This window comes from Bolinopsis microptera, chromosome 5 (genome assembly GCF_026151205.1).
Source record: "Bolinopsis microptera isolate Bmic1 chromosome 5, MBARI_Bmic_1.0, whole genome shotgun sequence".
In the NCBI taxonomy this organism is placed as follows: Eukaryota; Metazoa; Ctenophora; class Tentaculata; order Lobata; family Bolinopsidae; genus Bolinopsis; species Bolinopsis microptera.
In genome coordinates this window covers 11,882,227-11,908,169 of record NC_087076.1, presented here as the reverse complement: position 1 = coordinate 11,908,169, position 25,943 = coordinate 11,882,227, and the positions used below count along the sequence as shown (strand labels likewise).

The 25,943-nt window shown below is 37.8% G+C and overlaps 2 protein-coding genes and 1 long non-coding RNA gene across 7 annotated transcripts in view; 2 read left to right on the top strand and 1 right to left on the bottom strand.

Annotated features, from left to right (window-relative positions):
- Positions 1-25,943, top strand: part of LOC134816070 (26S proteasome regulatory subunit 4-like) — a 92,633-nt gene that overhangs the window by 39,395 nt on the left and 27,295 nt on the right.
- Positions 9,415-15,737, top strand: LOC134815304 (sodium/potassium/calcium exchanger 5-like). 5 transcript variants are annotated; one of them, XR_010160237.1, is made up of 5 exons: positions 9,415-9,518; positions 9,876-9,934; positions 12,462-12,587; positions 14,893-15,037; positions 15,171-15,737. XR_010160237.1 is itself a non-coding variant. In XM_063823821.1 (5 exons), exons 1-5 carry the CDS (start codon positions 9,514-9,516, stop codon positions 15,198-15,200), a joined length of 345 nt encoding a protein of 114 aa, XP_063679891.1. In that variant the 5' UTR covers positions 9,415-9,513; the 3' UTR covers positions 15,201-15,733. The 5 variants fall into 5 exon arrangements, 2 of the variants coding, with proteins under 2 accessions (XP_063679891.1, XP_063679892.1); XR_010160236.1 differs by having other exon boundaries at positions 14,893-15,021; positions 15,171-15,733; XM_063823821.1 differs by having other exon boundaries at positions 9,876-9,930; positions 14,893-15,021; positions 15,171-15,733.
- On the bottom strand, positions 16,662-22,113 carry LOC134815269 (uncharacterized). Its single transcript, XR_010160233.1, has 4 exons — positions 21,955-22,113; positions 20,695-20,782; positions 18,077-18,211; positions 16,662-17,869 (listed from the first exon to the last, which is right to left on the bottom strand). It is a non-coding gene; the product is annotated as an uncharacterized LOC134815269 (long non-coding RNA).

Sequence of the window (25,943 nt, the reverse complement as noted above, 5' to 3'; positions counted from 1 at the left end):
ACTGTTCTTTGGTCAAATTGTCAATTCCCAAGAACTCCTTCACAATATCTGGTGTCTGTATTACCTCTGGATTATTCTGTCTATATGAAAATCTTCCAGAACGCAATTGTTCATCAATGCTTCTAATACACGAGCCCAAACTGCACTTAGACATATCACAGCCGTTTTTATTGGTACACCACAGAGCTAGTAAGAAATTCCTTAACTCCTCATGCTTTTTTTGTGACTCCAAATCCAATGGCTTATTCAAAACTACTCTAGCAACGTTCTCTCTCCACCAATTAGGAAAATCATCAAGATTTTCTTTCAGAATAATAGTTGATAGAAATTCTTCTTTCAGTTCAAATTCATTCCTAAATCTCATTTCCAAGTTAGGGTAAGCAGTAAACTGATGAACATTAATGTGTGTGCTGAACCGTTTAATCAAATCCACCATCCGTCTTCGCTGTTGAAGCGATTTCTCAAGTGATTTAATCAGTCCTTGCAAGTAACAGACATTTTCTGATTCAGGGCCAGGTTCTGATTTATCTCCAACATGACTCACATTCTTAACCTCTATTATGACAATGTAATTTGAACCAATTACAATAAAATCACATTCGCCTTCTGTACTGGCTGCCATCTTTTTACACTTTATATACTGTCTTTTATCATGGCTTGAATCACCCAAATAATATTGGTAATGAGTATATTCAGCACTATGGATAACAATAAGATTTTCATTGAGATTTTCTAACGCCCTGAAAACTTTCACCTCAGCCTCATAGTTTGTTTGATGAAACCTATCACCTTGAAAGCTTTGTCCTGGACCATCTTGATCCGGGTAAAGATCAATGTACTTTTGTTGTGGAGCTTTGGGTAACATGATGGACAGCAGGAAGTGATTAGTTGTGCAGTAGGTATCAAATATCTTTTGTCCATTTTGTAAATACTTCTCATATTGCGCCATGATCTTAGTTTCTGCAATAATTTAATAAAATTGTTCAAAAGAAGGGAAAAGGTCATCAAAACAATATTAAATCAAGTGTTGCAATTGGCAGACTGCAGAGCACAATACATAGGTAATGGAAATGGTCCATTGCTACCAATATTTTGGAACCTTATACAATCAAATATTATATGCACACACTTTTCAAAACACATGATCTACTCCATCTTAGGGGCAGGGATGAGGTTGTATGAGTGATAAGGTACTCTGAAGAAACTCCGGCTGTGATGGGATTTACTCAGTGTGAATGGTCCTAAGTTAGGCTACTTTCCTAAAGAAGTGAAGACTATTTTTATCCTGAAAGAAGAATCGCTACTACCAGCAGCCACGTTTGTATTTGGAGAGACTGGTACAGAGATCACATGTGATGGGGAGAGTCATCTGGGAGCAGTGAGAGTGGTGGAGAGGAGGCAAGAGAGACAAGTTCATTCTGGCAATTATTGGTCGGAATGTGTCCGACCTGCACAAGAGAATGTTTGCGCTAACTGTAAGATTAGGGGGGCTTGGTATTGTTAATCCAGTAGAGATAAAATAAATAATAAATTAATGTTATTTTTATACAGCACCAAAAGGTTAAATAATTTAAATTTAACCCTTATGCACAGCTGTAAATGATACTTAAATTAACGAGAGTGTGCATCTTTGCCTTTAAAGACGGAGGTGGAACAAGAAACTGTTCAGAAAACAGGCGATAAAAACTGTAAAATATAACGTGACTAAATAAGGCAGATGAACCTAACAAGCAGATATCCAAGAAGGGTTAGCAGGTTTTCTAACAGAGGACTAGAGGAAAGGATAATGACTACAAGAAATCGCAGTATGAAACTCAACAGCCTAACAAATTTAAAAATCAGGTTTATAAAAATGAAATTCCCTGATATATTAAAAATTCTATAAAAACTCAATAAAAATTCCTTAAAAAATCCATAGAAATTCCATAGACTCCAAATATACAAACAATCTGAAGTTTCCAATATATACCTACAATAAAAATTGATTGAGGAAGTTTACTGCAGAACAGTAACTGATGATAAAGATTATATCTGAAAATCCAATACAGTCATACCAAACAATCTGGGCAACATAAAAGTAGAGACAGTAAAAAAGAGAAGAAAAAGATGCTCTAGTACTTGAGACAAAATACAATGAATAAGGTAGCTTTCTCCCGGGTGCCAACCCAAAAAATGTTGGTGTCCCAGGATAGAGCCTCCTTTTCATTAAATTATCTTAAATGTTGCCCAAAAATCCTTGAAAACTAATAGCCTAAAATAATTTAATTTAAAGCGTGAAATTGACCTGCTACAAGAAAAACATTTTAATTAAATTTTAACCTTCAATAAAGGATTAGTTACTCAGTACAAATGAAAGGACTTTCTAAACAGGTGAGCTTTAAGTTTTCCCTTAAAGTCCTTGATGTTTACACATTTCGTGATTTCTTGAGGAAGATTGTTCCATAATCTTGGAGCAGATGAAGAGAAGGCTCTGGGTGGACTGTTTATGGGGCAATGAAGAGACACATCTCTTCCACCACTGGAATTGTACTTAATAAGGTTTGACAGGTATGAAGGTGCTAGCCCATGGAGCAGTTTGAAAGTTAACAGGAGTATTTTAAATTCAATACGTTCTTGTACCTTGAGCCAATGAAGTTCTTTTCACGGAGAAGGAATACCAGACCTCACTCAAGATAACACTCAAGATAACAGAGGAGCTGGATGACCTCATCTATCGCCAGGAGACATCCCTGATGAAGTTGGATAAAATTAAGATAAAGGGCAGAGTAGACAGCCTCAAGTTAGTTTAAGAATTACGCTCGAAGGAGCTTTCAAAGATAATGAGTGAAGTGGATGAGAATACCAGGGAGCAGTGGCGTAACGTTGCCTGTTTTTAAAGTTGGCGCCCCCTCCCCTTTTGGTGCCCCTCCCTAAAATTGATTTTAAAGAATACGCCGGTAAAATCTCTAAAAAAGTGTGTATCTAGAGCAAAACGCGCAGTTTTGCTAGTACTTTAGTTAAGTTTTCGAAATTGTCCCACATTCAAACGAAGATTTGGCGCCCCCCTAAGACGGCGCCCCCCTGCACAGCGGGGTCAGCAGGGCCTTTCGTTGCGCCACTGCCAGGGAGTCACTGTAGCTGGTACAAGAGCATGGGTCAGGAGCTTGGCTAACATGTCTCCCCATTCAACAGATAGGCTATACTTACAGCAAGCAAGACTTCAGATATGTTGTTTAACTCCGGTAGGGGGGGATTCAACGTCAGTTAATGTCAATTAATGTCAATTAATGTCAATTAATGTCAATTAATGTCAATTAATGTCAATGTCAGTTTTGCAAAATTTTGGAATACTGACATTAATTGACACGATATTTTTCGACCTGAGATTATGTAGTTCTACCATATTTTTAGCACTTTAGAACGTTTATATCATCAATTTATTCACTACTATCACATATGGAAATGTGAAATGTGAAAAAAATTCAGATCATCAAACAATGAAACTAAAATAATACGGTTTTCCGAAATTTAATTTCTTAAATGGGCGTGGCCATCCAAGGGCGTGGTTCTCAACATCACCAGAACTTAAAACCCACATTAAACGAAATGCCTTCATGACATTTATATTTGAATAACGAATCTTAAACAGCTAACATTACTCCTTCATACTAAAAAAGCCGATTCTAGATATTTTACCTGTATAAGAAACCAATAAAATATGGGCGTGGCCGGTGGGGACCGAAGATGGAAGAGTTTGAAGCTGAAATTTTTTTTGGTGGTCTTTGAACCTAAGGATCAACAGATAAGAACATACTCATAATTATTCAAGGACATTTTGTTTTTTTGAACCGGTCTAACTTACATAGACGTGAATATCTTGAATATCTATCGAATAATGATAATCTCAAATTTCAAGACAAATTAATGTCAATTAATGTCAATTAATGTCAATTAATGTCAATTAATGTCAATTAATGTCAATGTCAGTTTGGGGTTTTTATGAAATACTGACATTAATTGACGTTGCATCCCCCCCCCCCTCCGGTATGGTTGGGACACCTCTAACACCCCAAGATTCTGCGATTGTGGAGCCAAAAATGATCACAATCATATGCTCAACTGTAAGAGAGGGGGTGTGTGAACTACCGTCATAACAACATGAGAGACTCAGTTGCTGAATACCATATGCTGGTGACCAAGGATGAGAGGATTGAGCCCCTGGAAAGGTTGACATCGTCAATCAAATTATGATATTAATATATCATAGATGTAGGCGAAACTCCGAAAATAAATTTTTCAGGTACAGTACAGCCACACTTCGCCTAACCAGGGGCCTTCACTAAATTGACGATATGCATTGTCCATTGTTAGTAGTATATCAGGGTTGAATCTCACCCCGAAACAGTATATATTCTGCTCGACCTTCTGATTGGTTTAAAACCGTCACGTGAGCTGCAGAACAGTGTCTAGTTGGCTGTTGAAACCTGTCACGTGACCAAGGAGCATATCACGTGGGTCAAAAAGCTGTGTCTGATTGGTTGACCCCAGGTGTTCAATTAATCAAAGTGCACTACCATTTATGGACTGACAAGGCCTGTTAGCGGGATCAAATTTCCAGACTTGTGAGATATCCACCCCAAAGGCATTGTTTTATCTGACGTCTAATTCATTTAGTGTAGAACAATAGTTCCTTCCAGACACTGTTAGCAAATCATACACCTGTTTCAGGTGGTCGAACTACAGATTACCATTTATGGTATAACAAGGAGACATTGCCTTCTAATATGGAGTAGGGTTTCTATCGAGTCACGTGATCAAAAACAGCCAATCTGCTTTACCGGTACCGGATCGACGTGTCTTTTTAAAAAATCTTTTATTTAAAAACAAATCTTTAATGCGCGGCGGGTCATACGACGTATGACAAGTAAAATATCAAAGGATGTAAACATCAGTTTTACACAGTCATAAGCTGGTATTTGGTATAAAAGGACACATTGATCGACATCTTCATTTCTCCTTCAGGTATTTTGCGTTTGTGTGTTCTATTTTTCGTTTTCTCTGTAAAATGAGTTTGATCAAGAATCTTGGTACCATAAAGAAGCTTGGGTTGAAAGGAAAAGGCTATACTAAATTGGTCATCAGCGTAAACTTACCTTTCTGGACTAAATATCTCCAATTTAAAGTTTGGAGTAAGGATCTTCTATTTAATTCTGCAGAGAAAAAACAGTTCCAGTTAGAGGATCAAGTGGAGGTAAAATATTATTACAATGGTGACTTCCCGGAACTTACAAGTCTAACCAAAACACGCTTGGAGTACTGTCCCGTTTGTTATAGTGGTTTGGAAGAAATCGGAAGCCAGAGAATGGAGTGCGGCGGCTGCAGCATAACTCCTAACGACGAACGGAGAGAGCGAACAAATGATGTGATGACCTTGATCGCGTGCACTGAAAAACAATATCGGTATTCAGTGGGTTACAAGTTAAAACTATCATACCCAGAATGGGACTCCTCGTTCATCACTGTTGTGTTTCCTAACAAGTTGTTCCTCTACTCAAAGATACCTCATTTGGAAGTTGGGAAACTCTACAAAGTCGTGGGTTGGAAGGGTGGAAATTTATTCGATTTACTCGATATATGTGAAGTTGACAATTAATGTAACCAACTCAAATTTAGGTGGTAACATTGAGTTTTATTTTATTGAATTGAAGTTAAATATACATATGTAGCTTTATTTCACAGTGATACGATTGTTTTATTTGTTCCTCTCAAATTCGACAAAACTGAATCGCAAACGTCGTCCCATGCATACAAAAATCACGAAGTACAATAATTTATTACCATGATTGATTCCATTGATTCCAGCAGAATTGAAAAGGTTGCAAGAGACCTCAGCGGATCTGGTGGGCCCTCAGGAACTGATGCAGAGACATGGCAGCATATTCTCTGCTCTAAGCAGTTTAAGAAAAAGCCTGAACTTCTAAAAGAAGCAGTTGCAGTTTTGGCCAGAAAGCTGTGTTGCCAAAAGATACAGCCCGACCACCTGAAAACATACATAGCAGGTCGCCTCATCCCCCTTGATAAAGACCCAGGGGTTAGACCCATTGGGATTGGTGAAGTCCTTAGAAGAATAGTCGGAAAAGCAGTGATGACCACATTGAAACAGGACATTATCATGAACACAGCACCCATGCAACTGTGTGGTGGCTTACAAGGAGGAGTGGAAGCGGCCATTCATGCAGTCAGAAAGATCTTTGAAGAGGAATCCACAGAAGCGATCCTGCTTGTTGATGCTGAAAATGCCTTCAATGCATTAAATCGCAACACAGCCCTTAGGAATCTTCGATACACCTGTCCAGAGCTATTCACTTACATCCTAAATACATACAGACAAGAAGCTAACCTATTCATTGCCAACAGTGATGACCACTTACAATCTCAGGAAGGAACTACACAGGGAGATACCTGTGCACTCGGATGGTATGCACTGAGCCTAATGCCTCTGCTCAGAGAAGTCCAGGTTAAACAGACAGAAGCTGAAACAGAACCAGAATCAGACAGGGAACCAAACACTTATCCCAAACAAGTTTGGTATGCTGACGACTCAGCAGCAGGGGGTAAACTTGATCAACTCACGAAATGGTGGGAGGACCTTAAAGATCATGGTCCCATGTATGGGTATTACCCAAAACCCAGCAAGACATGGTTGATAGTGAAACCAGAGCATGCAACCAAAGCTAAGGAACTCTTTCCAGATGTTCAGATCACTACCAAAGGCCACTGTTATCTTGGGTCATATATTGGATCAGAAGAAGGGGTAAAAGAGTTCATACTAAAGGAGACCGAAAGTTGGAAAGCAGACATTCTTGGACTCGTCGAAATAGCTGCAAACGAACCCCAGCTAGCCTACTCCGCTTTCATCTACGGAACCTCCAAAAGATGGAATTTTGTTTGCCGTACAACCCCAGGGATTTCCGACCATCTGAAACACTTGGAATATTGTGTCAAGGAAGACTTTATACCAGCCATTATGGGCAAAAGTTTTGTGCCTGATCAAATCAGAAAAATAGCTTCACTTCCTGCAAGAATGGGCGGGCTGAGCATTCCAGACTGCACATCAACAGCAGAGATGGAGTACACTAACTCAGTAAATGCTACAAAACAGCTCACAGAAGCAGTTTTTCAACAGCTTACTACTTTCCAACTAAACGAAGAACTGCAGCATGACATCACAAGTGAAGTAAAGAAGCGTAAGGAAGAGCTTTACAAACACCAACGTGAAACTATTATGAATGAGGTATCCCCATCAACACAAAGGCAATTAGAACTCCTTAGTGAAAAAGGAGCATCCATTTGGTTATCCACACTCCCTCTAAAAGCATGTGGGTACGTCCTTAACAAACAAGAATTCTTTGATGCCCTCTCACTCAGATTATATAATCTTACACTGTCTACAGCTAACAGAAGTCCCCTATGTGTATGTGGAAATCAAAATCATATCAACCATACTCTAACCTGCAAAATCGGAGGCTACGTTTCACTTAGACACAATTCACTAAGAGATACAATAGCCGAACTCCTAACCACTGTTTGCAAAGACGTTGAAACAGAACCCCAGCTTCTATCTCTCCGTTCCTCACACACTTGAACTATCTAATGGAACAAATAGACAGGATGGTGCAAGACTGGACATCAGTGCGAGATCGTTTTGGTCGCCGCTGGACAGGGCATTCACAGATGTAAGGGTACTTCACCCTCAAGCCCAGTCCAACAGTGACAAGAGCATCTCACAGATGTACCAATCTCACGAGAAAAGCAAAAAACGTGAGTACAATGACAGAGTCCTCAATGTTGAAAAGGCTACCTTCACGCCACTGGTGTTCAGTACTACAGGAGGAATGGCAACTGAGGCTTCACAGTTTCTAAAACATCTCGCTGAAAAGATCAGCCTAAAGAAAGGCCAACGGTATTGTGATGTGATGTCATTTGTCAGACGCAGACTGCGTTTTGATCTACTCAGAACCTGTATAATCTCTATCATTGCAGTTTCTTTTCGTTTAAATCGTAAATTCGCGCGCAAAAATTTTACCGGCGCGCCTTCCATTAATGATGCATTAGACGCATACATTATAAGCATCGAGTGTGTTTAACGGACGGTCACTTGCGCCGCGCGAAATATGAATAGCATAGCGATCAATTATGTGTCAACACTTACAATTTAATATTATATTGTGTTGTAAGATTTTTTTGTATAATGAGCCAATTTATGTTTTAAATTGATGAGTAATAATAGTTTTTGTTATTTGTTATTGACAAATACGCGTTCAATTCAATGTTGTGTGTTGATAAATATGGTAGTTATATGATTTTAAATATATGACACAAGTATCATTCTTACATTACATTAGAATTATATAAATATATAATTCTGGTTTTGCATCAAAAAGGAAGTAACAAATGTTTTTTCTGCAATCATATTTAAGTTACAAATCACTAAACTGTAAACTGAAAACACAAATGACAAAGCCACGCGCCGATTTGTACGGCATTTTGTCATTATAACAACTTTTTAAATACCACAAATTCTGCCCTGTTCATTTTTCTTATAATTAGTATTGAACATAACTTTTGTGAAATAATGATTTGATATTAACTCCAAGTATCATTCGTTAAATTTTAGTCCAAGATTGGTTTTTTATTTTCAGATGCGCGCATGTTTTGCTTGATTTTACAATCTGCAATCTTGGAATATCCTCCGCATAACTTCGGCTTGGAATTTACAAAAGTGTGCTGCTAGCTGTACAGTAGCAACGAATTTAAAACCTGTTTTGTCAAACACAAATTTAATTAAATTCATTTTAACTGCGTTTGTTGTTTTTCAATAATTATTTCTATTGACTTGACAAGTCAAAACGTTAGTTAAATATCGGTTTTATGAAAATTTTCAAGTATTGCTACAGGGCCTTTGGAATGACTTTAGATGGTGCAAATTTAAACTATTGCCAGGAACTTCATGTGTTTTGGAATGTCAAATTTAAATTATTTGCAGCTTCCCTTTTTTGGTCGTTTTTTGCTCATTAATGTCCAATGACTAAAATCCAGATAAAACGGATTTTAATTTATATTTCATTAGTAAAACAAAGTAATAGTCTGTCGAAAGACTGTTACTCATTGCAATAAAGTTGTAATTCTACTAACGTGTACAAATGGCTCTGTTCCGTAATTTTATTATCTTCAGCTGTATGTGTGCAGCTGGTTATGAAAAGTTGAGAACCGTTTGGTGTTGATTTAATTTACGGGATCAACTCTTTTTTAGGATTCAAATTCATTCATGCCCTTGTTAACTACATTTAATAAAGATCAATGTGGCAAGAAAACTTAAGTGCTTTTAATTTATTGTAAAACCAATAAATCTTCAATTAGAATGAACTGTGAACACACGACCGGCACTTCACACGGTGAAAGACAACCTTGGCATTCATCAGCAGATAACATGCATCAGCAGATAACCCTTACTCTTCAGATTATTTGATAATCATGAGGTATTTACTAATCACTTATAACTTATAATTATAATTCGTAAGTTCGTTTATACTTTGATCTATGAAAAGCTCTGTAATTACTACTTTCATAAAAATTTGCTTTTAAACCTTACCTAAGTTGGCACATGATATCATGAATATTGGATAATTTGTATTTTAACATAAATATAATCTATCTGTAATTCTGTATTTAATCCAATATAGTCTTTACAAACTTCAATTTTTGTAAAAATTTTGCATCAGGAAAATGTCAATAAATTAAACTTTTGAGAACAGAGCGCTTTAACTGAGTCAATGAGAACTTATGATAGCTTCATTGATCCAGCTGATCTGCAATACTAATGGACACTTTTTCAGAACGAATACCGACGGTTTTAGCCTTGAAACACTCTCCCATGTGACTTATGTTTGTGTAGGTAAGTACTTGGCATTTTTTTTTAAATTGCAACTTACGACAGTTCATAGCAGTGTATGTTATGTCGAAAGTTAGTTATTTTTGGTAACTGGAAACAACACAGCAATAGCAGCAAATCTGGGGAAACTTAGTGGACATTGGCTAACTTGTCTAGACTTGCCTTAAATTTTGACAGTGAACCTTGTGATCTCTATCAGTGGTTAATCTTTAGTGGTAATGCCATGAATTTTACAATATATGCAGATAAATGGTTTATTTTTGGTGGTTAACAATTGGTTAAGATAACACTAATGTGCTAAAAACAGCTGTTAATGTGCGAAAACGTGTATTAAACAATATGTAATCATATTTTAACATTTGAAATAGCCTATTATACCCCATCATACTTAAGCTTGCACCTGCACAGTGGGCACAAGCCCCAAATAACATAGCTTTAGCCGATAAATTGGTAAAAAATCTGCAATTTTAAAAAAATGCCCAAGATGATTTTTTTGTATATTGTAGGGAATACTCTAGGCTTTTAGATGGAGTTATGGAATAGGGCGGCAAATGCCGGCAACACAACTATATTTGGGCTGGAAGGCCAAAAATTTGCCTAAAAATGGGGCAAAAACTCAGGTTCATGTCAAAAATCAGCTAAATTAGTATAGATAGCCTATTAAGGTTTTTTCAAATAAATTAAGATTTGAGAGTTGTTTGGAGATATGAAAGGAGTCAACTTACTATATTATCTCATTTGTGTAACAGACATAGAGTAAGAACTAAGAGCTATTTTTCGCTGCCAAAAAGCCAAAAAATTGGTTTGCGAAAAATCGCAAATTTCGCGGCCGCGTAGCAGTTAAACGGTAAGGAATTTTGGTCATAGATCAGACAAGGCTGGTTGGTCGGAGGTCGGTCGGGCGCCGGTAGGTGAACGCCAGTCGGAGGTTGGTCGGAGGTCGATCGGGCACCGGTCGGGCGCAGGTCGAGCGCCGGTCGGAGGTCGGCCGGTCGGAGGTCGGTCGGAGGATCCATTACTGTCAGTCGTATCTTATTGTACAAGTCTATCGAACTCTGCACTACATCGCTTCGTGAGTAGGCGGCTGGCCGGGATAGTGGAGCTGGACATGGTCCCTGGAGCATGAAGCGTAAGGGCTTGACCAGCACTGGTGTTCATCGTCCTGTTGGCGGTTGGAAACATGATGGGCTGTGTCGGAGAGGACTGCGGCTGGAAGGGATTAAGAGGGGCTGCATGGACATCTGCGAGGTGGACAACACACCTCTGACCGTCGCCCGACTGACCTCCGACCGACCGACCTCCAACCAGCGCCCGATCGACCTCCGACCGCGTTCACCTACCGCCGACCGGCCCCCGACCGACCTCCGATCGACCAGCCTTGTATGATCTATGACCAGAATTTTTCATTTTGGTTTTTGCATTTTGTAGGGAGCCAGTTTTCCTATCAGATCATTTTAAATGCATCTTAAACTGACAAACTCAATTTTTAGCCTAATGTAGCCTGGTATCAATTATTATGGCGTAAGTGGCTGTTTTAGTGGTTTATTTGATTGCTATACCATAGTCATAGCAGCTTCATAATTGATTATTACTGTAAGTTCTAAGGTGTCGATAATTGGTGGTTAATATTGATCAAAACCGACCATTTGTTAACAATTAGTCACATATTTTATTCAATTTATTGTAATTCGTGTACCAAATGTGGTTTAAAAGATACCATATATGTGCTGAAAACAGCGGTTAAATTGGTTTGAAACGTGCAATTACCCACATATATGAAACCACGTATCTACATTTGATACGTATCCTCCCTTAACAATTATTCTGACGTACTGAGTTGAATTTCAGAGCTTAATCATCGCTTGAATGACTTAAATGTACATCTTTGTTGGGTATATTTTAATGTCGAAGCGTGTAATAAATGTTAGAATTTATTTATTTATTTATTAAAATATGGCTATTTAGGTGGTTTATCTATCTGTATACTCACATGTCATGATACGAGCTTCATTATTCATTTGTACTGATAATAATGAAGTGCTGTAAAATGGCGGTTAATAATGATCCAGAGAGATATTATTCTATAATTTATGTAGAATGTAGATCATTGTTTAATAAGTCTGAATGGATGTACAAAATTTTGTAAATTTGCAGCCGTCTCACATGTCACTATAAAGTGCTTGTCACTATATAGTCCTGTCCCTATATAGTGCAGCAATCCTCAAATGTATCTAACCATCTCATTATAGCTTGTTGTGCTCTCTATAGTACTGTTTGGCTATTATGGCAAGTGAACTCCAATCCGTAGCAGAATCTACGGTAAAACTTTTCTTGTCAACTAATTTTAGATTTTAGTACTGCCAAAATGAGTATATCCTCAATATTCTGCTTCTCAATTTGTAAGCAGTAAATTCTAATGTAGGAATCAACATTATCATAGAAGTGTTGAAAGTAAACCCTTTTAATGCTTTCAACACAGCTGTGATCTAAACCAGGTATTATCTGGCAAGCTAATAACCTGATGTTTCAGAAATGGAAGATGTTCTTCCCAGTGACCTTCATCATGTCCATCCTGTGGATCGCAGTATTCTCCTACCTCATGGTTTGGTGGACTGAGACACTCGGCCGAACTCTTGGCTTGGGAGAGAAACCAGAGGTTTGTCTACACTTCAAATAGTTTGTTAAACTCTTACTTTTTGTGTGTGTTCTTTACACAGTGAACACACAAGTTCAAGTCATTACCTTCGAAGGTCTAAATTAGATTAGTCTCATGAAACTTAGATTTGAAACAAAAGAAAACAGATGCGATTTTGACGTCACAATTGTTGTGACCTTATATAGTGCAGAGAGTACAGAACATTCTATAGTTATTACAATGTATGTATAGTGTATACATCAATATCCTTGGAACACTCCGACTCATTGTAATATTTCCATGGTTAGGTTCGCAAATCAAGTTCCCTGATTATTTTTTCCATCCTAACATGCACTTTTTAGTCTGGAAAGTAGACGTAAATTCTACGTCTACTTTCTAGTAGATGTTTCTAGTAGTTACTTTCTGCTACCTCCATGCCAACTTTACCCAGCTGCCACTGCACCAGCACGTTATAATTGTAGTAACCTCTGAATGGTACCCTCTGCTTGTTGGTAATTGTAAGAGATACTAGTCAAAAGCTATACTCGGGAAAATGTAAAATCAGCTATTATCTAATCTTTCTGCTACGTTAACAGCATCTTACTATTATGTCAATAGAATGAAGTAAGTAAGATTTAGGTCTTCATTGCCTTGAAGGCACTGCCCAGTGTTTAGTTGTGTTCCCAGGTTCGTCCTTGTGGGCAATCTTACATCTACAAGATTTAACTTGTGGTTGTGCATCTTACCATCTCATTATAGCTAACAACATGAACAATCGTTAAACATTGTCAGATTTGAACCTCTCATGGCAACACCCCTGTCACAAACCCACTGGCAGGGAGTCACCAAGAGCTATAAGTTTAAGTTTAAGAGCTATTATAATTTCACTTACTTTACATTGCAGACCAATAATTAGAACAGTGTCCATATATATTACGAAAAAAACGTGATTAAGACTTCGGTATATGGCAAATATACGGAATAAGGGATGTAAGGTACATTATAGGGTACAGGATAATGTGAATGTTGGTATTTATAACATAAGGTTATAGATGTAAAGTATATTGTAATGTTAAATATAGTCTATAGATTTAAGATACAAGGTAATGTTAACTCCAGATCTGAGACACAAGGTAATGTTATCGAGTTAGAGTTTTCTGCACTGTATCCAGGAGTAGGGGCTTGTCTGGTAGGGTGTCTAGGAAGTTTCCAAGAGATGTCTTGAAGCTTGTCAAAGTCCTTTGAGTATTGACAATTTCGGGGAGAACATTCCAGAGTCTTCCAGCTCTCACTGCGAATGAGTGATCGTAGGTGGAGCGTGCACCAGCTGATGCTTTTTTTGTGAGAGAAGGGAGTATTACTCCCGGAGTATAACTTTAACTCCCAGTCTGGCATTCTCTCTGAACTGTACATCTAGGTCATTTGGACATATACCCTGGAGAACTTTCCACAGATGTATCATGGTGTAGCGTTCTCGGCGTCTTTGCAGTAATGTAAGTTTCAGTTCCTTCAGTCTATTCCAATAATCGGTGTCTCTGAGCCCTAGAATCCGTCTAGTGAACTGTCGTTGTATGCTCTCGATAGACTGGATATTATAGATCTTGTTTGGATTCCAAAGCGGGCAGCAGTACTCCACTCTGGACCTTATCAGGGATTTATAGAGCTGGAGCATTACAGGTGTTGTTCTGTCTTTGAATACTCCAAGAACCCAAGATGCCATCTGACGTCTTCTCAACTCGAAATCTTTCCTTCATAAGCCCGCTCATTGGATGTGAACTAGAGGCTTCGTTATTCGCCAGAACGAATCTAGGTTTATTACGCGCAAAAATTGTACACGCCGTATTTGTGATAATATGCTACAGGAAAAAGTTTGGATTTGGCGGGAAATTGATGACGATCCTAAATCCTTGCACCGTGCACACTCTATAATTCCAGAACATTCCAGGATTTAAGGCAGAGTTTTATAACATGTATGTTGGTCACAGTTATTTTTTTGCCGAATGAAAGAAAATTGTAAGCAATAATTGCGCGAGCATAACACGCGCATTTCTGAGCCGCGCGTCATTGAGCAAAGTTTTTTTAAATTTTAGCCTTTTCAAGCTTTAAAGTCAACCATAACTTGACTTCTGATGATAACTTAACTAAGTAATTAATACTATTGTAGAGGTAATCGTTTATACTTCAATTCAGTTAAAAATTCAGTCCGAAAGAAGGTAAATTTTGTCTCAAATCGCTACTAAAGAGAAAAATTCGGATTTGTGTATTTTTTGGACAACTTTCTGAGTCTTCAGCATTCTCTCTGGTATTGAACTGTTTGATTTCTCAGGTTTATACAACCTCCGGAAGTACAGAGAACAGAGCATACACAGTGTGGAATCTCGATAGCCTCTTAAGAGGACGTAAAAGCAACTCTGATCTTGGAGGCGGGAATTATCAAAGATTTCAACAATTCCAGGTCACGATTTTCAACAGTAAGCCAAGTTTAGCAGTTTGAGATGCACTGGATTTCTCTCGTTACTGCACTCAAGTGTCAGATTTAATTTTACTGAAACTTAAGTCTCACCCGTATTATTAATTAGTTGCTTATATTAAAATCTGTTTCAGATGTCGAAGGTAATGGATAGCAGCGTCTAGAAATGCCCACTGTACAACTGAGAAGTGCTCCTTCGTTGCCCTCCTTCTCCAGACACTACATGTCAATAGACAATAGTCCGAATAAAAAGTTTTAATATAAGTAACTGCTAAGGAGGGATTGTCGTTGAGAAAGGCATTTAAAAGACCAATCCAGAGCTTCATTTCACAGCAGACCATCAAGTTTTACAACAGATAGAAACAGAATCCTTAGCAAACTGGGCCCAGCCCAAAACCTACCAAATCAGACTGATAAAAGCTGCTCATATCTGCTATAGCATCAATTAAAAATCAATGTTATAGCTGAATATAGCGACGACTCCGAACTAATCGATGAAGATGCGATGCTGGTCGCTTCTTTTATTTAAAAATTATCTGAGACAAACAATGTTATTACTATAATATTGTAGCATAAAGACGCTTTGCGTATGGCTGCTTTCCAATTTCTAATTGTGCATTTCATCCTATAGTACAACTTGTAATATGATTAACTAATCAATATTAACCTAACACTAGAGCTAGAGAAGCTTTTTGATGAAAATAGTAAACAACTTGTTTCAGTTCAAACTAAATTAAAGGTCAGACCGGGATTCGAACCCTCAGCTAGCACGGTCAATCGCCCTCTTAGCCAACTAGGCTACAGTGCCGGAGGCCGAAAATCAAAATTAACTATCATATTGTCGTGCTCGCGCATTCCCTATGCAAAGTTATTCTACGACGGTGTACATGTTTAACCATTTTGGGGCTATTGCGCGGCACGGAAGCTTTAAACCGTCATAACTCTGTCCAGGAACAGTCTCCAGAACTGATTAAACTTGTGATCTCCTAGTCAGAGGATGTACTTTACGAAGATATATGATTTGTCATACCTGCGTCTACACAGTGGAATCACAAATGGGTATAGTCGCGAACGCAAAGAAACCGCAGGGGCAGGGGGTACAGAGGTACCAGAACCCTTCCACCCACGGCAATAAGTGATTTGGACCTTAACCTGATCAACACTCTTAAACCCTAAAAGGTCATGGAGTGCTCTAGTTGGATGGGGGTCTAAACTGCTTTTTGTTGTGATGTGATTTAGTGGATTTTATATATATTATTACAAAGGGTTTTATTTTTTATTTTTACCTCAGTTTTTAAATTTGTACCATTTTTACAGAATTTCATATAGGGTCATTGCTATATTATGTGTATATTGTTTGAATATTTTATTTAATAATTTAATACCAAATGTAAACAAACAAATTTTAATTTCCGTATTTGATTCACGATGTCAATCCTTCGCAGCTCGGTGAGGCACAGTGGTGCATCTCGCCGATCTACCGAAGGATTGATGCATAACAACAAGACACGCGCTAAAGACGCGCATTTTCTGAGTGATGTTAACGATAGCTTTAAATTCACTGATGTCATTATTATTCAGCGTGACCGGTAATAGTTTAAAAAGTCAGAAGGAGAAAACACATGTTTAAATTACTAAAAAAGGAGTATCACTTTACAGGATTGAATTTAAATATAGTCATAATAGATAAGAGAGGAATTTGTTTCCCTTTGAATCAATCAAACTAGATGAATTGTTGTAAATACTTAGATCAAACTATCAATCTACAGGCTATCGTCAAACATGTTGCAAGGCGTCATCTTCAGTGACATAATAGATAAGAGTTTATTAACTATCATGCCAACTTTAGAGACGGTAACCACATTAAACTAAAGTTTTCCCAATCAAAATAAAGGGTTTATACAAAATAAAAGGTTTATGCACTAGACTGCGAGACAATTAACCTTATGCAATGCAGGTTAGTATAACTATAATATCGGACTGAGTTGAAATTTCTGAGAGCATGATACCCCAAAATAAATATATGCCTGTGTCTGGCAATAGCGTTCAGATGGCTTCCGAACTTGTGCGGATAAGATAATATAAAAAATACAAATAAACTATAATAACAATCTGAAAATTAATGTATCAGTACAGATCTTATACTCGAAATCAGGCACTTTCAAAACATTTCTCTTAAATTATCTTTCTTAACACCGTTCAATTGTAACTTTAAATTAAAATATTATGATGATCCGGACGATGATAAATATTAAATTACAACTGATTATATTTATGGATTTCGGCCTGTCGATGCTGGAAGCTGATCAGCTAATCGTTAATCGTTACCATGTGACAAGAATAGTATGATGAACCTCCCAATCAGTATCTATGTATCAAAAGAAAATATTGATCTAATTCAACTCGTCGGGAGCCCTTTTGAAACATCTCGAAGTTAGAGTGCAGAGTGCATGATTACTGATTATCAGCACGATTGGGTGAAACAAAGACGAAACCGTGTGTTGATTAGAATTAAAAGAGGAAGATATTTAGTGATAAATTGTGCACTCTTGCATTTAAGTTTTAATTGTTAGACTTGTTCGATGTAGGGCCTTTAATTTAACCTAATACTAATGCAGTTACTTAATACTTGGTAAGTCTAGGGAAAACAGGTGCTAGTTGTCGGAAATGAAATGGAGTCTGTTCCTGATCGAAGTTACATGATCCTGATAGATTTGATGCAGCTCAGCACTCAGCAGCCACTGTCTTCAAATAGAGTGTTCCAGTTCTGCAATCTGCAGTCTCAAATGTTTTCGCCCAGCTTTTCTTTTCATCGTGGTTATAGAAGACAGACCTGAAGAAATACTAGTATAATGATAATATAGGTAACATGTCCAGAATGAGTAAAATTGTATTATCAGCAAATTTACTTATGTGACAACTCCCAACAGGGTGGCGCTGGCCCAGAAGTAACTGCACACAAGCAACCCTTTAATGATCACGCACGTAATTTGTGTGAAAATATGTAACTCATTTAACGAAGTCAGTGAAAAGAACCTACCTTTATTTACCAATGTCGATTTTTTGCTTGTGATGAAGTAGTCCTCGCAAATGTGAGATATGTATGTAGTTTGTTTTTAAAAGTAGGATTGTAGTCATAGTCGATGTATAGCGACGGTAGTTTACCAGCAGCTCCCTGTACAAATAGAAATGTGGTTTTTATATAATATTACTAGTTAAATTAATGAGTACAATGCAGGAATAAAAAAATGTGTCTTAAATGTTTTATATTAAATGTGTTATAATTATATTAACCACCTTATATTCGTATAATATGTACTCACAAACAATGATAGTCCCAACTGTTTTTAATTGCTTATAATTTAAACCTTCTTATTAAATAATTTAGATGACTGTGTCTGATCTAAAATTGCACGAGAAATAGAGAAAATTAGGCCTCAGACAGAACTCGACCGGGATATAACCGGCGCAGCCGGAATACCGGCTGGTATTTGGCGATTTTGTACCGGTACCGGCCGGGATTTTGGTTTTAGCCGGGATTTTTCCAAAATAAATTCAGTTTTTCTCAACGTTAATTTGAGTCCAAAATTAACAAATCTGTGAACATTTTCCTAAAACATTTTGACGAAGTCATTGAACAATGGAGACTGGAGTCAATCTATATTTAACATAATCATGGGTGTACGAATTATGGACTTCTTTCTGACTTATGACTTAATTATTGTGACTAAGTGTCACGGCTCACGGTCTTGTGTTACCGAGGGACAAGTAAAACAGAGTTCTCCGGGTAAAGAAAGCATTAATAAATGCTATTCAGTATTCATCCTATTCAATTATTCAGGTAAGGTGATGTAAACTGTAAAGTGATAAGCTCCAACGTCAAACACCATGTTCAATTAAATAAGTTTAAGTAACCAATACCAGATCACAAGATTGTTATAGTTACGGAGACTGTTGGAAACGATGCAAACCAGGATCGGACTCCTATCAGAAATAGTCGACCACCGGTCCAGCCTCCCTCAAACTCAAATGCCCTACCACTACCCCAGACCACATCCACCTCTTCAGCCAGGAACAGCGCTCCCACTATACCACTACCAGCAGTTCCTACCGCCTCAGAGGATACACTGCACGTGCCCGTTATTCCTCATGCCTCGTCTTAAATGTCCAGTCCATGAATCCTGTGCATCAAGTGCGAGTATATGGGAAGTGCCAAAAATCTCAGCTCTTATTCAGGAGAAATCCAAAAACCACTCGTTACCGTTTATTGCACTTACGGAAACGTGGCTCAAGTCCTACATGTCAGACAAATACAAAATGTGCATCACCTCTTTCTCCTGCTGAGCAGAACCTCCCCCTTAAAAGTAAACAAATCTGCATCGCCTCCCAACGACAATCCAGATATATTAAGCAGCAGAGACAATCATTTAAGGAGACTTCGATATCTATCAGGATCATGATTATACTGCCTGAGAACTCAGCACTTCAGGATGAAACATATAATATTTGGTTTTCTCGATTTCATTCATATTTAGACAGAAGTCCGTGTAGATAATTGGTTATAGAATAATTGGATATAATTTTATGCGAAGTTGTGTCTGCGAAAATATACGTGTGAACTGGTCATCCCGCAAATGCTGAAAAAGTAGATGTTACCTATCATAAAATAACCGCTCGCACCGTACAGTGTACACGACAGAGTTGTGACTGCGTTTACAAATTCTTTATCATATTGATGTGTTGCCATGGCAACCGAAACTCCATCGGAAGATCGGCCTGTAAGGCATAATCATGATAATACACAGTATCAAAACATTGCCATTGATATCATAGCAACATTCCAGAGATTAGATTATGTGTGTGTAAGAAAATGTATGTTATAGTATTATACAGTCTGCTAGAACATTCCGTTTACACATGGTGGCCGATAACAACTTGTTTAATTTATCTCCGAATTACACACAAATTTCTGAAAGTTTCGTAGACTTAAATCAATTACAGAGGGTGTGGCTATTGGCCAGCCCCTCTATTTCACTATTATGGTTGAAACTATAAGAATACAGATTATATTGTTACAGTGATTTTACAAAAGTCGAAACAGTAAAGTTAACGAGACCTTTAGAAAATGAGTTATATAACTTGCAACTTAAACTAAGATAAATTGAGTATTTATACTCAATTTATCTTAGTTGCATGAGTAATATATATATACTCTCATTTTTTTAGAGCAAACGTAATTTAAATGGCTAAACACAATTCAATAAAATTTGGCTCGATCCGATTATCCAAACTATCAAATAAATGCGAAAATGAACCTTCTTTTGAAAACAATGAACACAAATATGTTTCGATTTGACAAATTTCTCGAACCAGTGGTGGTAGTAAGTCATACCAGAACCAATTATTTCAATTGGGCACTCAGTGACTGAGCTATTAATGCCAACGTTTGCACACTGACTTTTGGCCCACCCTGTATATTTATAATATACGGCTGGAAAAAATGTAACTGGATATCTGCCACAATGCTGCTATTATTAAGGTTAAAGTAACATTTAGCACATAAAGAAGTCTGGTTTGCTAGGTTTTAATTGGTCGTATAATAACAAATAAAAATGAGTTAAGACTACAAAAACGGTCGATAGAACCTAATTATAATACCTGTATCGAGAACTCGACTTCAATGCACTGATAGCGTTGGTACTAACATTCTATCAAATTATGTCATATCTTGAGACTTGATAGCTGCCTGAAACAGTTTTGAGTCAACATTATCGTGATATTCTAGAAATTGAAACCAATTCTCAACTTTAAAAAAGCAGGTTTCAATAAATGCCATAGAATTAAATTCTACCTTTTTAAATTTTAAGAATTTGTTGATTTATTAAAATTCTGTCTCAATTAATATATAAGGGTACATGCAATGTATTTCGACACGCACTGTAGACTCACTTATTGGATTCGTGCTAGATGCTGTGTACGTCACCCTCTTAACCACCTCTATGGCGAAGATGAGGATGGTAAGTGCAAGTACAGTAATGTGAGGAGAAGATGGGTATCATTTAGCACATTTTTGCTGTAGGTGTAAAGTAGCTCTTAGTCAAGGAGTATATAAATGACGGCACGACAAGGTTCTGCAACAGATCTCTGAACATGTTATCTTGTGAGCGCCGAGTGAACACTTATAAGAACAAGGCCAGCGATGTAAGACAGTATCATTGACTTAGTCCATGCTGGGAGGAAAAAAGCAAGTACAGACGACCGAAAGGAGTCGTGGTTTGGGATCCTGAGTGGGTCTCGATATTGGATAGTGCTTTTATATATCGGACCTTATGATATTCTCAAGGTCACCAAGACGGCACAGTCTTATGGCGGGAGGTAACGGTACCATCTAAAGAGCAGATTGCTGAATCATACAAGTAAAAACTCTACCGGTACAGCAGTCTTACAGCAGACTGAGATTCAAGCGAAAGAATTGTGCTGTTATAATTATGCGGTTAAAGTTCTAGCACCGGGAGTAGTTGTTCACGGTTTGGAGAGAGCTGAGTAGGCTAGTACGGGATAGAAGGGAAGAAGCAGCTCACTGTTCCAGATGGATCTACTTCTTATCAAGGAAGAAGGAGTGGTAGGTATAGTAAGGAAGATTGGAGCCTAAGAGTTAACTTAACATCTAGAGGTACCACAAACTTTATCTCGTCGCCAATTGCGAGCTTTAACGGGTTTCCTCAAGTGACTCGATGGTTTAATTGTGACAAATCATGATACGAACTTTGATGAACCCATAATAGTATAGTGCAATAATACTATGATAGTATTCTCATAAGTTCTACCCTTGCAACCGAGTACAATGTACATACTAAGTGATATCAAGCTGCAATCTAAAATTTATTAATTGAATCTCAAAATAACTTCAAATTTTACCTAATAATTGCGACATCGTTGGAAGTGAGAAATAAAATACATTAAATTTTAATCCAATTCTGCGAGAGAAGATTTGCCCAGACAGCTGACAAGAATGTATTACCATACTTCCTGTAAATGTGGTAGTTATTAGGTCATATCAAACTTGAAAATTATGTCAAAGTTTTTCTCAGTCTCTGGTGTCAATCACCAGTAGAGTGCCCAGCCGCACCAAAACAACCTGCGATTTTTACGTGGGAAACATCATATAATACGCATGCTATACACTCTAGTTTTATAGCAGCTACTGATATCATGCGGCAGTATTAATAAGCATACAAATTCAGCGCAAAAAATTGTAAAGACGACACAAATTCATGCGGGATGTTAATAAATGTGTCCATGTTGAACTCAAACTCCGACAGAATAATATTTCAAATCGGATATATTATAATTAATCAAATGGTATCTGCTCATGTTCCGTCTATATAAACTACAAAACTTAATAAATTAGTGAAGTTCTGAAATAAAGATCACGACTAGGTTTTATCAAAATTGAAAAGAAAACCGATCGAAGTGCACTAGAGATATAGTTTAAGTTTAAAGGGTCATCATTACTAAAATCTCTTCCTAGCTCCTAGCAATCAAGTTGTTAATCCTAGTTCTACACCTAAACAAGTACAAAATTACAGCCTTACATTTTGAAATTTTTCGATATTCAGCTCAACATAAGACTTCGATACCAATAATGCATAATGGGTACATACCGATGATCGGTGTTCGTAAATATTTGATTATTTATAGTATTGAAGTTTAAAATCTTCCTAATTATGTAAGAATAACAAAAGGAATCACGTACTAGTGTGCTGTTACGAAAAACAACTATTTAATAAAAATAAATTAACAGTATTCGAGTACAAACTTAAAAATACAAACTCCAACATAATCGACAGACAAACTCAATAAATGAAGATTCCGTCGTGAAACGAGCTATATATACAGCTATAACGTAGCGCTCGACTCCAGTCTGAACCAAAATTAAGTCGCGTTCGTAGGAAATTGACCACCAGCTGCTGGTGGTTCGAATGTTGGTTTGCACACTACTGTGGTTGCGAGAAGCATTATTTGATGCGCGCGCGACCCAGTAGTGCATCGCGCTACAATTTCCGTATCGATCATTTGTCATTGCACATTCAACTTTGGGCAACACACACGCAAGATAAAATTGAAAATGAAATTAATTTAAGAGTCAGTATAAAACTTAAAAAAGTGGTCCCAATGGGGAAGAGGTCAGACGGGATTCGAACCCGTATGTTCCCGCTTGGGAAAGTTACCATTGACTTACTAACCTGAAGACCCATCAGGACCACTGTAAAAAGAAAAATGTTGCTATACTTATAATCATACTTTAAATGTTGTCGACGAAACACAGTAGAGTGACGTTCTACAATTACGTTGATTCACGATGTCAATCCTTCGCAGCTCGGTGAGGCACAGTGGTGCATCTTGTCGATCTACCGAAGGTAGATTGCGAGAAGCATTATTTGATGCGCGCGCGACCCAGTAGTGCATCGCGCTACAACAATTACGCTATACAGACCCTATATAAACAAAATTGATTGATTAATATTCATATTTATTACTATTTACATAAGTTACATACACACTCATATTTCGTTTGCGCGCGTGATCGTAGCATGGTAACGCTTTTACAATACTCTGAAACAAAACATGTAAAATCTGAAGCAGTAAACCATGATCATGAAATCGAAAACATTTATTTTTCTTTAGACTTACGAATACCAAAATATTTTTCCGCGTGTAATCCTGAAGTTCGTTCATTTGATAAGATTACGCAAACACCTAACAAATTGAGCAAAAGTTTGCCAAAGTTTAGACTAACTGAGTGCCTTAAAATATTTAAGCTTGAGCTAGAATCGCAGAATCCGTGGCTAAACCAAGAATTTAAGAATTTGTACACAAAGAAGAAACCCAAAAGAGTTCGTATAAGAATACTTGAAATCGAAAGCAGTGTATACGAACTACCTTATTGTAGGAGAAATAATCCAATTCTGATTCCCGAATCGGGTCGACTGCACGCGCCCCACTGCAAAAACACCAATCAAGAAACTGTTGATGTTATTGGTGACCGTACTTTTCAGAATAGACAATTCCATTTACAGGATATTAAACAAAGGATCAGCCAGTTGCAAGCTGCAAGCACACCTGAATGCTAAACGAGTTACCTACCAGCTAGAACTAGAAGCAGTACGTCTCTTGTTTAATGAGAAACTTCACATTTTTCCCCCAGTTATTCTATAAAAGCGTTCCTGTTATCTCATAGTTTAGTTCCATATCGCGTGTGACACCATCATCATGATCAAGTCTACAATGGATGAAATAAAAACAAGTTTAATTGTTTCTGGACGAGGGAAAATAATAAAAACCATGTTTGATCGACCGTTGTCTGTTCAGGGGAAATCTATTCGACTAAAATCTGTGAACTTTCCGATTCCACAGAACCAACCTATCCGATATTCATTTTCTGTAAAAGATGTTACAGGAACCATTCATACTCTTTCTCTACCACCAGAGAACTGGTATTGGTCTGAAGGCATATTGAAAACAATGTATACAGTTTTGTGTGAGCTCTACGATTCTCTAAATTTTAACAACTCACAAACTTACATTATCGACAGCGAGTCCCAAGATGTTGAAATAGTCAACTACAGCAATTACGAAGTAACCAATTAGGGCTATTAAATGCCGAACACAAGGATATTTCGTATTCGGATCATATGCCTGCAGGCTGTCTGTCGCTTAAGACCATGGTCGCTCTTAACTGAGCGATAAGTGACGTTAAGTGAGACCGTGAGCACCACTTCTTGCCAATTTGTTTTTGAATTACGGCCCAATCATGAAGTTAAACAGTACAAGTTGTGTTTTAACGGCAAAATAAAGCGAATTCTAGCCCTTGAAAGTTGTAGGTTTGGAAGATCAATACGGCTGCTTAAATTCATAAAAGTCTTAAGTTAGAACGGCCAAAACACCCTACTCGGCGTAAGCCAGCTGCACCCAGGAACCCTGACCGGATGGGGCTTAACTTTGAAAGTAAAAGAGTTGGAGACTTCCGGTTTTTTGTAACATGTTCCTCTTTTAAAAGTAACGTTACCTCTCCAGGAGGAAAATTCAAGACAACGTAATTGTTGAGTTATCTCAAAATCTCCAGAAAAGTCCCCTTTTGGGCCGATCAAAAGTTTGCAACTTTAACTTTGCGGATTCCTGTACTCTGGTTGGCTGAATTGTGTCACGTGGTAGCTGCCTGAACATTGGAATACGCCACGCGTGCAAATCATGCTTGTTGTCGCGCGCGAGGTCAAGCCGTCTGTTTAAATTAAACCAACTCTAGTACCACCACCAGCCGGTAACTTTTCCTGGGTTAATGGAATTGTTTAAGATCATTAAGTCACGAGTACCAATTTCGTTATACTACCTATTCGGCTTATCAAATAGGAAAGATAATTTGTTAATATCACGCCCTCTCCAACTAATCAATTTATGTACAAATCTGCATGGCTGTGGAACGAATTTCGTAAAGTTGGGCCGATGAATTTCACCTCCCCTTGCAGCTCTGTCAAGAATTTGCTTAAACAGTCACTTCTAAGAGCTCAAAACAGGTATGGAACTGATTGGTGTGACAAAAATTTCACTGAACTCTGAGTGAGAAGTGATACTTGCCTGTTATTCCCACTTACTGACTGATAATCTTATCTATGGATACCATGCTTGAAATTAGGTAAACAACAGAGCACTTCCTAACCAGTCACGTTGAACGCGATCGCCGAATGATAAAACATTATGGGAGCGCGCACAGCATTGCGCGCTGATACTCTAAATACTGTGCGCGTTTCGTCCGGAACCTGGGGGAGTTCCCGCTCTAATATATCTGACGACTTCACCTAACCATGTGCTTTCGCGCCACTGCGGGCGCGCTTGTTTCACAAGTGAGG